At 39.9% G+C, this 14,250-nt stretch overlaps 1 protein-coding gene across 1 annotated transcript; it reads right to left on the bottom strand. All coding sequences in view use genetic code 11, as the record gives it.

The window, feature by feature from the left end:
- Window positions 1-447: 447 nt before the first annotated feature.
- EGR_02233 (Putative vitellogenin receptor) lies at window positions 448-9,630 on the bottom strand (the record flags this gene model as incomplete). The annotated part of the gene is made up of 10 exons (XM_024491482.1): window positions 448-686; window positions 1,265-1,437; window positions 1,800-2,028; window positions 3,152-3,321; window positions 4,512-4,580; window positions 4,728-4,962; window positions 6,379-6,548; window positions 6,820-7,084; window positions 8,835-9,071; window positions 9,468-9,630. 10 exons carry the CDS (start codon window positions 9,628-9,630, stop codon window positions 448-450), a joined length of 1,950 nt encoding a protein of 649 aa, XP_024353988.1.
- Between the last annotated feature and the right edge of the window lie 4,620 nt (window positions 9,631-14,250).

Below are 14,250 nucleotides of genomic sequence, written 5' to 3'. Positions count from 1 at the left end.
TGCATGACGTATGCTTCCGTACGGTTAAACTTTCTCTTAAAGATGATCCCAAGTTTTATTAATCGGCACAATTACATTTTTTTCCGGATAATTAAATACCGAAACGCACCATTGCAAAGGGTTGGCATTTCATCGGATTCGTCTTCACAATGGTGTGTCCCATCACACACATAGAATTGTGAAATACAGGAGCCATCTTTACAGCGAAAGTCACCGGATTTGCACCCATCCAGCACCGTGATAGTTATGGTATTACTTTGGCCAGCGGAATTAGAACACCTAAATGAAGATAAATTCCACCGAAATATACTGAGTTGAGAATACACAATTCCAGCTAGATTTGAAATTAACTACAAGTAAATTATAGGCTACATGAGTAGTCTGGAATATAGCAAAATAGGGTTTCTGGGCAAGATTGAAGGTACTCATTTTTGGTGGTAAGATAGCTTACTCGATCTGCATGTCATCATTGCTGCGGAGGCCCAATGGAGCTTCAATTTCAATGGCTGTTTTGTTGTATGTGTTGACGCGGAAACGCGAATCAGCTCTGACAGGAGAACCGTCAGCTTTTATGGTGGGAGTCAAGATCGAATTCAATGAACTCGTGCACACGAAGCTGAATGGAGTCCATTCTTCCACAAATACTGTTTCCGGATGGATTGCCACGCCTGGTGGATGCGTCTTAACTAAGAACGAAAATGTGACTTTTGACTAATTTTATGTTCGTTGCTTAAATAATTAAACTAAACAATAAGCGTTGCTACTTGAGTGGATGCTCGATGTTGATAAATGTCGGACTGACCTACGTAAAAATTTACACTGATGCCAAACGTGAGGGCAGCCTAAAAGACCTATTTTTGACAGATTTTCTTGATAGTTCTACAAGAAAATTCACTACGAGCTGCCATCAAGTTTTGGCAAGAAGACTCGAGGTACCGTTATAAAATGAAGGAATCTTTGATGGCATTAGAGCGAAGCAGAGAGGAAAATTTCTATCCGAGTAGACTGAATAGTGAGTTATTATTTTGTTGCATTTATTTTCATTCGCATGGTTTCTTTTTAGTCATTTCCATGAGATATCTATCAAAGTGTGAGTAGCTTCTGAAAAAAAGGCTTAATTTATGACTAACTTTGGAACCATTTGGGGAGCGCAACATTTCTTATGCATCCTTGAAGTAATGAAAAGTTCAAGGTGTTTAGGACCTCAAACAAATCAGAGAAGCAAGATTTCTCTGTCTGAGAGCCGCCAAGGGTCTAAACTCACCTTCTCCGCAAAATTCAGGCAGCTCGTCAGATCCGTCAGGGCAATGAATATGACCATCACAGAGTTTCAAGATTGGCAGGCACGTCCCGTCTCGGCAACTTGTTTCACCAGATGGGCAGCTATCCTTGATAGTTATTGTTAGTGCTTTTTTTTGCCCACGGTTGGTCACACATCTAAGATACGGGATTCATATTTAATGTTGCCAAGATGCTAATTTGATCTGGCTTAATATTCCACAGACAACTGAAGAGAAGTAGAAAAGCAATCGCGTCTTATCAGTAGTCAACATGGTACCGTTTCGGAATAAAGTGCTTTTAAATTGGTGTCTCAGTACTTGCCTCCCATTAGTTTTAAACAATTGCATATAAGAACAGATTTTGTTTGTAATACTGGCAGCATAAACTGAGTGGTTTTGGGTACATATCTGCGTATATATTCTGTTGCTAACCAGCAAGTGCTCCTGAAACGATTTAAACGATGTTAGACTCCAAGTGTGTAAAATATCATTGAAGGTGTAAACAGCAAGAAGACTTACTCAATCTCCGTGTCATCGACTGAGCGCAGGCCCTTGGGGACGGTGACTTGAGTGTTGGGAGTGTTAAGCCCGATCACTTCAAATCGCGGATCCTTCTCCACTGATAAGCCATTAGTACTGAAAATTGCCGTCACCTGGCTATTGGATGGTCCACGACATACAAAACTGAATGGAGTCCATTCAGTAACTTCGATGACGTCAGGAGTTACAACTACACCCTGTTCTGGTGCTGTAATGCAAAAGGTAGACATATCAGGTAAGAGTATATTTTTGAGTATTTATATGAATACAAAAATGTGAACTCGGGATGAACTACTATACATACTTTAAAACTAATTTCTATTTATATTAATTATTTGGCCCAGATTAACTAGTTCTAATTTGGATAGGACTGCAAGCGAACTTAGCTCTTTGAGGAAGAAATTATCAGCAGAAGGCACATTTTAACATATTTATGATACATCTTTAGAGATCGTTAACTTTATTCAAAACTTTATCCTATATGTTTGGAACAAAAATGAGTGGTACAGTTAAATGGACAACTGGATCGCTCCGGAAGACAGAAGAACCTCTACGCGTGTAGAATTGGACTGTTCTTTATTAAATGTGCTGGCATTTTGTACTCACACCCATCTATTTCAATATGAGAAATACCACTGGCTCTTTCTGAAGCATTATGTCAACGAATGTGGTTTGAACGACATCGAAAGCATTTTGATTTAATCGCTTTTACACTATAATAGGCCACATTTATCCCATCTTCGAAACACTTTTCAACATGGTTTCCCCGACTTTACGACCTGTAAAGAATATTATTTCAGCACTGATCAGTTCAAACTAGGAACAGCAAACCGGGTGTTTCAGTCGAAACCTTAAAAGCTTTGCAAGGCATCGAATGAGTCTAAAGGGAGCCCTGTGAGAAAGACGTTTAAAACATTACTTAAAGGCACCACAGGTACCACAGCAATCAAAATTTAAAGGGAGTGGCTTTATTTCCCATCCATCCGTTTAATTCTATAACGATGCAAATTGCAAGGGACATTAATTTATGTCGGCAGATTCAGTAGTAAGGTAAAAATCCTAATCTTTGAAACCCTACAAATCAAATTAATGGCAAAGGGATAATTTCAATTATACCTAGACGGTGATGTTAAGGTAAATTTCATCGCAAGTTGCAAACGCCCCCGTAAAAAAGTGTAATGTGTCATCAAAGGCTGAGAAATCGGGATCAACGAAGTGGATGCATTTAAACCTTAAAAGCTATTTACGATTCCTAGTAGGCGGTAGTGAACAGTGCCAGATAAAATCTAAGCTATTATGGACACACAAGGTTGGGACAACTAAACGCTCACCCTGGCAGAAGTCCACTTGTTCGTCGCTGGCATCAGAGCAGTCGACGCGGCCATCACAGAATTGGTTTTGCCCAATGCATCCACCTTCGCGACATGACATTTGACCGGAGGGACAGGGATCGAGGATGGTGATTGAGATAGCACGCTTCTCACCCAGCCGTGTCACGCATCTACAGGGCGTGAGTTAAGCCAATAAGTTGAATGCAAAGGTCTTGGTGAGCCAAAACCTTCCCACTCGTGCAACTTATTAAGTGGTTTAAACTCATATAAGGTTTATTCGAACATTAACTTGGTCATTTTGCAAGTAGTTTACATCAGTATTAACATGTTGTTGCTATCATTTGGCATAACTTTTTCCCATTTTAAATGTATTTCTCCCAAACAATGTGGAAGAAAATAATTACATATTTGACTTCTTCTTTTTAATTTACAGCAGACCTTACAAAATCACCTAAAAAGATGTTTTCCTGCAAATAGAATTTTAAAACGATGTTTTAATGTTCTACCAAGTAATGCTTAGGTTCACTTGAGCAAGGGAAAGCCATCAAACTTTCTCGACAATGATATGGTAGCTTATAAATCAAATAACCTGATCACGTACTTTCCTTAAACGTAATGAACCAGCGAAAGCTTAGTAATGATGGTAGCTAAGAATGTTTGCCATAAATTCACCTTGTATTGCAGAGAGCTACATGACAAGTGAGAGCACAGTGCACTCGAATGAGACAGGAGCGAAATGAAGTAGGAGGCCGTCACGATGGCGACGCAAAGCGTGCAGCATGCAGTAAGGAGAATTGCCACAGACCAGTCAGATAGTAGCACTAGAAACCTTATGAAATGCACTGCCTGGCACTACGATGTGCCACTCCTATTTTGCTCCATATTAAAACATCCGCGTGTGATTGCTTTTTCCCAATGTTACGGGCATTTGCCTACTTCTCTTTCCATTTTACTAATTGGAACCGTTTGTTAGTTTGAGAAGCAATCAAAATATTGAGATAATTTTCAGCGTAGCAGTCTTCTGCTTTTTAAAATGGCTCAAAATGAGAATGCTTATTTCTTATGGTACGCAACCAATTAGCTCTTTGAGTATCTTTCCAAGCGAGTTTCGTGAGATTATAGGACTTCAGGGAACTTAAGTGCCATCTTATAACACTTAAGACCCATTGATTCTTGCATGTTAACTAAACAGCCTATATAAGAAGGCAAAACAGTAAATAATAAATAGTAAATTTCAAAGACATTCTGAACTGTAGCAAAATTCAAACATTTTGTTAGAAAGAGCGGTACCTGTTGCCTAAGTTGTTTCGAGCCAACAGCACTTTTAACGAACTCGCAGAACTCGATGCTTTAGACTTACTCAATAACCGTATCGTCACCGCCTCGCAATCCGTGTCGAGCGATGACTTCAAGGACAATTGAGTTCGAGCTTAAGTTTTAAGGATAACTGAGATGAGTTTTAAAATGCATGAGAAACAGATAGGGTGTCAGTAAGTCAGATTGTACTATCATCGATAAGGAGAGTTACAAAACAAATGGTGAGTTGTACTGTTAAAAACACGGATTCCAAACTCACTCAAAAGTGGTGCTATCCACTTCGCGCAGGCCAAACGGGGCGCTCACTTCGATCGCATTGGCATCTCTTCTGTACACATCAAAGCGCGGATCTCCCCCAACCAAGTGACCGTCTTTTTGGAAGACAACAGTAGCTTGGCTGTTTGCTGGAGCTGTGCAAACGAATGAAAAGTGCTTCCACGGCGGGATAACAATCGACTCGGGATGGATAGTGAACTCCTGAGTCGGGTTATTAGCTAAATGAGAAAAAGGTAACCCTAAACTGAAGCAAACTGCGACCAACCAAGTTCTTCCCGAACCACCCATACGTGCGTACTAGTTAGAACTAGTTTTAAGCTCTTTCCATCATATTGGGAGATGCTATTAGAAAAATTTTTTGAAAATGCGAATTTTCATAAAAAGCGCACATCTCAAAAAGAACTCTTTGATTATTATAGCAAGTATAACTGTTGTATGTGGCAGAAAATAATCACTACTTACTTGACTCACTTTCCTAAGAAGCATAACAAGCAGCCACTACCTTTAATTTCGAAAATCAGCACAACTTATGCACAGGGGGATAAAGGAAGGGAAGAAAATTGCATTCCAAATAGGATAATCTATCACTTTCCAGCAGGATATTTTTAGCTACTCAAGAATACCTGCACAGAAGACGAGATCTTCATCAGAACCGTCAGAACAGTCCCTACGACCGTCGCAAAGGGCCACGGTGTTAATACAACCCCCATCCCTACACTGTGACTGGCCGTAGGGACAGGGATCATCGATGGCTATTTTGATATGATTCTTCTCCCCGGTAGTGAGGAAACACCTGTGAGGGAAAATACGTGGATAATGCTAACGTTGGGCTTGGTGATAGCATGTTGCCCCCAAGTCCATGTGTTCATAGAAGACGGCTGAAACGCATATAACATAAATGGAATAATGGCCCTTAGCTCCGGGTTCAGGCCAAAGCATTTAGATCCAAGCCTGAGGTTCCCCAGTCGCTATTACTATACTCTTATATTTGCATAAATGGTTTTCCGAATAAAAAAGATTACAGTATTAGTTTAAATTGTTGATAGAATAATTGCCGAAAAATCAAATAAAAGAGCTCTTCGATGGAGCCATAAAAGCAGATATTGCAGTCGCTCAAAAGGGCATCCCTTGCTTGAAGTTCAACTGTGGTAAGTAAAGTACTCTGAAACTCACTCAATTGTGGTATCATCGTTCCCACGAAGGCCTTGAGACGCAATCACTTGAATGACGTTTTTGTTGATCCGAACAACCTCAAACAATAGTTCATCGGCTACAAGCTTGCGAGTGTGTGAAAAAACGAGTTCAACGCGGCTGGAGGAGGGACCGATGCAGATGAACTGGAATTTTTGCCATGGGATGGTTCGAATCGAGCTGGGGGTAATAACCACACTAAACTTCGGCTCTAAAACATCAAATTGCATTGAGCCAACTCGAGTACGTATCTAAGGAAATGAAGCATACCTGTAAAAATAAAACTTACACCTTGCGAACTGATCAATACATCAGTGGTACTGCAGAAAAAGTGACAAACTTAGCTATTCACTTATTGTAAATATTGGAATGTATCAAATCCGATTTCAGCTATAAAAAAACAAACGACAAACACTTAATTTGGTTTTGAAAGGCGATCCTACTTTGGCAGAACACCGGAAATTCGTCAGAGGCATCCGGACATTGTGGATAGCCATCGCAGAACTGTGAGGAGCTGACGCATTCACCGCTCCTGCACTGCGACTGCCCGATGGCGCAATGTGACTCAACCGATAGGGCAACTTCGTTCCTTCCTCCCTCCGTCGTTTGACAACTGTATAAAAAGTCTGTTATAGTGTACGAGGTAATCTAAAGTAATAATTGGATTTTATTCCAACCAAATTATCTAATTAAAATGCAAAATACTCGTGTGAAAGTTAGGTTGGAAAATCAGTAATAAGCAATTGACACTGAATTGAGATGGAACCACAATGCTATGTTGTCGATTATTCCTAATTATGAGAAATAAATTGATACGAAAATCAAGCAAAAAAGCCATTCCAATGCCAGTATAGTAAAGAACGAAGTGTTCAAATAGGACTCACATAAATTTTGCAATGTTGCCATAGGCATGAATGCCGTAGGGCGCATGAACTAGGGCAGTCTGTGAGTTCGGCCTCTGCACGCGGAATCGGGGATCTCTGTCCACTGGGATCCCCGTCGTGGTATAGATAATCACTGGATCGCGACCGCGCTTTGCCTTGCAGGAGAAATTGAAAGAACTCCACGCCGCAATCCGTATTGAGGCTGGACTCACTTCCACTTCCAAAGGTGCAGCTGTCGGAAGAAAAGTAATCGAACGTTTGGAAACTGAATGTGTGGTAAATAGAACAGATTTGTCAAAGCAGAGCGGCTGATGCTGCAATAAGAGTGTTTTCGATACAAATCAGGGCCAATTTATTCGCTGTCATACGAATTTTGGACAACTTTCCATTAGCACAAATGTTATCACTTCCTGCAATGACATTCCAAAAAGCGTACACACGTAAATATTCACATGCGTGTCTAAAACTACTGAATACATAGCTTTGCAAATCGAGGCTTGAAAACCCTTTTAGAAAACAAAAATGATTTGAAGGGGAATGAAATAAGTGAATAGAATAAACGTAAATAACCAATTGGAAGCACGTGGAACTTCTTGAAACTAGGAAATCTATTCTGGAGCATAGTAATGTGATAAATTACCGAAAACTATTTAGCAAAAACTAGGCTGCCGTGAAGTCTTCCTGATCGTTGTAAAGTGTAGTATATACATTTGCAGAATATTTGTTTTGATATTATCCCGACGAGGACTTTGTCGATAGGTTACTAACATGCATCCATACATAGGCATTAAACAAGTACTACCCATTTCCCTGCCCTTAATGACCACGGCGAGAAAAAAGTAGGCAGGCTTGCCATTCAATGCAACACAATAAATAAATGAAGCAAAAATAGGATACAATATGTACATAATGCCATCCAAGGGAGTGCAATAGTCCTACCGAGACAAAATCGTCTATCCTCGTCCGACCCATCAGGGCAGTCCCCACGACCGTCGCAGACAGCGGCGGTGGGGATGCACAAATGTGAGTCACATTGAAACATGCCCCGACCGCACGGGTGGTCCACCGACACCGCCACTTGCTGCTGTCCTCCAGTCGGCGTTTTGCATCTTTAGTTTCGTAAAGTAATTAGCGAAATGCGCATACATGGTCCTACTCTTCATGCTTCCAAAGTGCACCACAAAGATATGCAGTTATGTAGTCAGCTATCATTAGAATCGGTTAATGGATTATAATTTTAATTTTCATTGGTTGTTGTAGACATTTTAACAAGGAGACAATGGTTTTAAACACATCTAGTGGTTAAACTGAGGTATTGGTATTATTGGATTATTATTTAAACCAAATAGGACTACCTTTCAAATCAAAACTTGGTCCTTTATAATGATGCTTCTACGTTGGAGGCATTAAAACGAAGAGCATGGAAGATTTTTATTGGAAGAAAGAGATAAATGCCTACGTAAATAACATCCCATCATTTGTCTCCAATAGGCCATTCATAGCTGTGACGGTAACGCTGTTCCAACTAGGTCTCTCGACTTTGAATCGACGGTCAGTAGAGACTGGGCGTTGATCCCTCTCCAGGTAGACCTCGGGCTTGATACCCTCCGGGGCAGTGCAAGTAAACTTAAAGGACTGCTTTGGACGAACGCTGACCGAATCAGGCATTATAATCAGATTCGGTGTTATGGCTGAGACCGAAAATGATTTATAACTACTAATCACATAATTTATAATAACTTCCAACGTCGCGAGTATTTACCTTCGCAAAACCTCTCATCTAAACCATCTTTGCAGTCGCGCTTTCCATCACACAGTGAAGAGGATTGAATACAGGTCCCGTCTGCGCATTGGTAGCTGTCGCTAGGACATGTCTGCTCGATGAGGATGTCGATGGGCTTCTGTACACCTGTTTCCAGTACGCACCTATTAGTCCAAAGACGTGATGAGTTGAACTATCCACTTAATTTTAACAAGTAGCCATAAGACGTACCAAACTTTCAGGGCGCTTTTACCACGCAAGCCATAAGATGCGCCAGCAACAATTTCGTTTTTGCGTGGCCAGGACACCGTAAAGCGTCTATCATCGTCCAAAGCCTTTCCACTGCCGTCAATGATGAATTTCGGATGGAATCCAGGCGGAGCATGACAGGTAAAGGTGAAAGGAATCCACGGTCTACGACGAATCTCACTGGGTGTAATCATTAGTTCGTCGCTACTTGTAGCCAAATTGACATTAGGTAGTTGGCGTTCTGATAAAAATAAGTAAGAAATGGAGAGGGGTATGCGAAAGCTGAAAGCGATGGACATCATACTAGTGCAAAAAGTTTGATGAAAGAGGCTTTATCAAACGCGAGGTCACGATTAGGAAAAAATTTTCTTGCAAAACTAATGTGTCTGCTGGAACTATGAGGTGATTCTAACTGCAGCAGCTCAGTTCAAAATTTCATGTCAGGTAGTAAAACCGCATATTTTTCTAAATTTTTAATGTTTCCTATTTTCAATTGGTTAAATAATTAATGCTGAACCGATTTTGCTAAGTGCGGTACATTTGTCAAGCACGACATTAGGAGCTTCTCTGCTTAAAAAAACAGGAAGAAACGTATAAAAAGCCAGAGGGTATCGTGCAGTGGTGTCTATGAACTCACGTGGACAAAGGATGTGATTCTCATCTGACGCATCAGGGCAGTCAATTCTGCCATCGCAGAATGAAGAGGTAGGTAGACATGTACCATCTCCGCATTGACTCTGATCTAGCGAGCATTGCAACTCAATATTCACCCTGATGTACTGCCGGGTCCCTGGCTCCATCAAGCACCTAAAATCATCAAAACAAAACAAGTTCATTTTTTCCTTAAGAGGTATGAGATTATGCTTAGCGAATGACGCTTTATGATCAAAATTTGAGGAGAAGTTTTGCCTCACTTACATGACGAGTAAGTTGGCTACAAATTATCGTAGCAAAGTTGCGTTAGCAATTTGTAATCTCCCCTCAGTTTCCTTTGAAATTGCTTGATGAAATCCAAAAATTACCAAACGGACTTTTGCAACAAATTTGATTTTTTTACATTCACAAACCAGCATTCTTACGCTGCTGTGTGGGCCTCGATCAAAATGGTTTACATCTTTATAGGAATAACAGTTCAAGGAAGAATCATCCCTTCAATTTTAAAGACGGCATTAAAAGAATACGGGCTTATCTCCTGTTCTTTGTAACTGTGAAAAGTAGATAACGGACACTATTTAAGACTAGCCAAGACTTTAATTGATTTGATTGATTGATATTTGGAATTTATAAGCTTCCAAAATTGAGCTAAAAGCACTTGCTTTACTCTCCTTTACGTACGATGCACACTAAAGTTGCAAAAGTATATTAAGGCTGCCCATAAATGTGTGTTTCACCTGTCTTGAAAGCATGAAATAAGTTTGCAGCATTGCAGGGATTTTGTTATGCAACCCCAAAATTTGCAACGGCGAAGTTACATTGGTGTATAGACCCTGGATTTAATACCTCACAAGTGCCTTTTATGGAAGCGAAATTCTCCCAATTATTCTTTATTGTGCCTAATTGAAGTACGATATTACATTAATAAGCTTGCTAGAAAGCAAAATACATAATTGGTAAGCACCAAAGAAGAATGTGTGTTTGTTTGCATGTTGGTTGACACTGACATGAATGGCTGGTGTCCTTTGAATAGTATTATTGCGAAATGTTAACCCAAGATGGCCTTTGCTTCCAAAATAGCACTTTACGTATGTATGGAAAATAAGTAGAGGGTGTTGATTACATAAAGGTGATGCCTTTGTCGACTTCCTGCAATCCATAGACTGCTCTGACCCGAATTGTGTTGGGAGGCGATCGCGTTACTACAAATCTCGGATCTTCTTCCGCGATGAGATTTGGCGTGGCCGGAATGATTACCAATGGGCGTGATCCCTCCAGTGCTGAGCAAGTGAATTCGAAAGGTCGGCGTGGAAGGACGGTGATGTTCTGCGATGAGCTAGGTGACTCAAACTCTGAAATATGTAAGTCTCTTCTGTTTTGCTTGTTTGAATATAGTTAAGCATTTCAAACTAAGAAGTTTAAGAAATTTTTTTGATTTTGAGATGAGGTAGAAGAAAATTGAGTTGTGTTAAGAGCTTCAGTAAGCACAATACAACAAACTATGTGGGAAGTACCTCATAGTGTTTTAAAAGCATTTGGTTATCAAAAAGAAGTGTTCTAGAAAGAGCAGACAATATTTGCTTCTTGGATAGAATTATTCGAAGACTATTCGATAATTCCATAGCAGTCCAAGGCTTTATTTTGTGAAAAGGTTGCAGTAGGGGGTGCAATTCCAATCACCAAAAGCATTACAAATAGCGTGGTCTGCAAGCTATTTCAAAAACCCCTCACGGGCAATTAATCATCCTCATGATGCCATACCGTTCTTTACCCAACAACTGTACTTCTTGAAAACCTTTTCCAGAAACTTATTCATTAATAACTAAATTAAATAGTCAGATCTATGGCAAACTTGATTTGCTCTGGCGCCTTGGTAAAACCAGTATGATTTTTATATTCTTTTATGCAAGGGAAATGTTCTAGCTTTTTTTAAAATTCCAGCAATCTTGTTTGGAAAATGTCAAGCATTTTCTATTACAGGAATTGCCTTAATCGGATTTTTTAAATATAACCTGCCAAAAAAAGAAATTCAAGTTTGTTAACTAAACAGTTTATGAAAGACTCGTGATTTGGCTCCGAAAGCCTAATATATGCATTGTCAGCAAGCATCGTCAGTGCCTATTCAAGCAGACGAGCAAAAGGGGACTGACCAGCGCAGAACTGCTCATCTTCATCCGAGCCGTCCAGACAGTTATAGACACGGTCGCAGATTTGATGAGAAACAAAACAAGAACCGTCCCTGCAGCTGTACATCCCCTTTGGACACACCGGGAGGATAACCACTTCCACACCTCGCCGTTCACCTCCCTCAACGTAACACCTTTGCGTGACGCAAAAGACAGGAAAAATAGACCATTTTTCTGCTGAGGGCTACCCAAATCACATTTAGCATCAAGTTTTGTGTTGGACGAGGTCTTGCGCATGGAAGAGATATATCGGTTTACTTCCTATATTTACTTTAAGTCATTGGGAGAACGAAAAATTCTCCTTCCGTATTAAAACCGGAAAGGGAATTTAATGTGAAGCTTGCCTTCAGGCCTGTTAGAGGTTTTTAGTTTTCCAAGTGTTTCCTATGCTTAGCTAATATTATTGTTGGGTGGCATTGGTCCTGAAATAGATAACCTGAATTTTCGATCCTACTTCGTCAATTCTTTAAACTTATTTTGCTACATTCCACCATTCTAACTAATCCTAGTCTTGCCGTTTTGACAGAAGCTTGAGGTTGCAATAGTTTCGCATAGCTTTATTTGAAAGTTTTGTCGGTGTTTGAATGGAAACACAAAAACATGTAGAAATGACATTGACTTGCAGTACGGCGGCTTGGCAGGAAGCAGACGCATTCCAATCCTTAGAAATTTTTAGATGCTCCCCTAATATCATGCCTGACAAACCTTGAAATTCTCAGAATTGTGGAACCTTAATAAAGAAGCATGTTGTAACGGAGAAGCAAATTATCTGGACATGGTCAAAATCAACCCTTCCATGGTGCTATGAAAAAGTTGGGTTAATAAGGTCAAGAAGATGCATTGGTCTTATTTTAGGGATAGTACGACCCCTAATAATTTACCCTATCTATCGACAGTCGTATGACTCCTTGCTGGAGTGTTATTACTCAACACAATTGCTTACCAAAAGGAATTGAGGCCAAGGGTTAAATCGTCTGTGACTTAAGGCCAATATTTTATTACCATCAATTCCTTGCCACCTGCTTTTCGAATGGTCCAGATTAAAGTTAACAAAGACATCAGCGACAGCAGTTTACTGAAGTGAAATTTTTGGGGATTTTTGATTATTTCTAAAACGCTCGTTTTTGAGAAAAAATATGGATTTCGAATGGAAAGTGTGCAATTTCAGACCAGCGAATCGCATTTGTGAGGGCTTGGAATGTAGTGAATTCAAAGCAGCAAACAATTTCAGGCAAATGATTGCCATTGTCACCCTATCGGTTTAGAATCCAATGCATAAAAATTTGTAAAAGTGATGTATTTCAACACAAAGAGTTTGCAAAATACCAAAATGACCTCATCACTGCTGCTATAGTGATAGCCGCGGTAAAATTTTGGCTCAAACTGCCCATCTTCGGAAGTGAGTCAAGACCGCTCTAAAAAGTTTTGTTCTCTGTCACAAACATTTTGAAAATAATATTCCCCATGTTGATTTTGCAGTCGTTGTACGTGAAGACGTCCCAACTTCCACTTCCAGCATTTGATCTATTATTACTCAAATTAGTTATTCATCAGCAGGCAGTTAAAAATTGGCTTGTAAAAAGAATTATTGGATTTTAAAAGGTTCAAAGGCTTACTCCAGTGTCATATTTCCGTGCATTTCTCGAAAACCTCGGTTAGCAGTGACAGTAATCGTGTTCTCAGAGGGCCGGTTCATGGTAAGACCTAAACTTCCATTGATCTGTGTGCTGGTTCCTTTGAGGACAACAATTGGACGACTTTGTTCAGAGGCAGTGCAAGTAAAATTGAAGGCTTCCCAGGGGAGTCGAACAATCCGCTCAGGTTTTACGATCACCCGTCTGTAAGCTGAGAAGTGGTTAGGCTGTAAAGGCTGGGTAGATTCGACAGGGTAAAGAACACTTGGTTAAGGTATATGTGGTATTACGAAGAAAAGCGCTAAAAATAAATTAAATTCTATTAGAGTAATGTAGTCTCGACTAAGAAGGACTAGGTTTTTACTTGAAAAATAACATTAAAAGGAGGTGAAAGTGTTTACTTGGTAAGACTGAGTCAAAACTGTCACGTAAATATTCTGAACCATTAATGGCACCTCATCTTTATTTGCATAATCCCATAAATTTACAAAAACATAAAGGATTTAAACATAAATGTGATACTTAGTAAATATTTCACCTTGCATCACATTAAAGGTTATGTGTGCCTTGAACTAATCAACTAATATCTGAAATAACGAGATTTGATTACGTGATATTGCTTCACAAAATTCAGGACCAATAAGAAAACGGAGAATTTCGCCACAAAACTAGAAAGAAACGCTTCCACATGAGGTCAATTTTAACGAGATTTAGCATGAGGACAGCTGTCACAGAAACATTTGAGTTAAAGGAACAATGGGATCCCTCAGGTTTCACACAAAGAGCAGTCAGGCTTAATGCCTGACGACGCTAGAGCGAATTGGAAAAGGTGAAAACACGACAAACGTTACTACCGAGATAATAAAGCTGACTAAATTATAGGTCCACAACCACCCTCAGTAAGACACAAAATGAAGACAGCATTAGTGTTTCCACAATGAAGAAG

Source organism: Echinococcus granulosus (genome assembly GCF_000524195.1).
Source record: "Echinococcus granulosus chromosome Unknown EG_S00010, whole genome shotgun sequence".
Classification (NCBI taxonomy): Eukaryota; Metazoa; Platyhelminthes; class Cestoda; order Cyclophyllidea; family Taeniidae; genus Echinococcus; species Echinococcus granulosus.
Note: the sequence above shows the minus strand (reverse complement) of the source record. Positions and strands in the feature narration are given on the sequence as shown.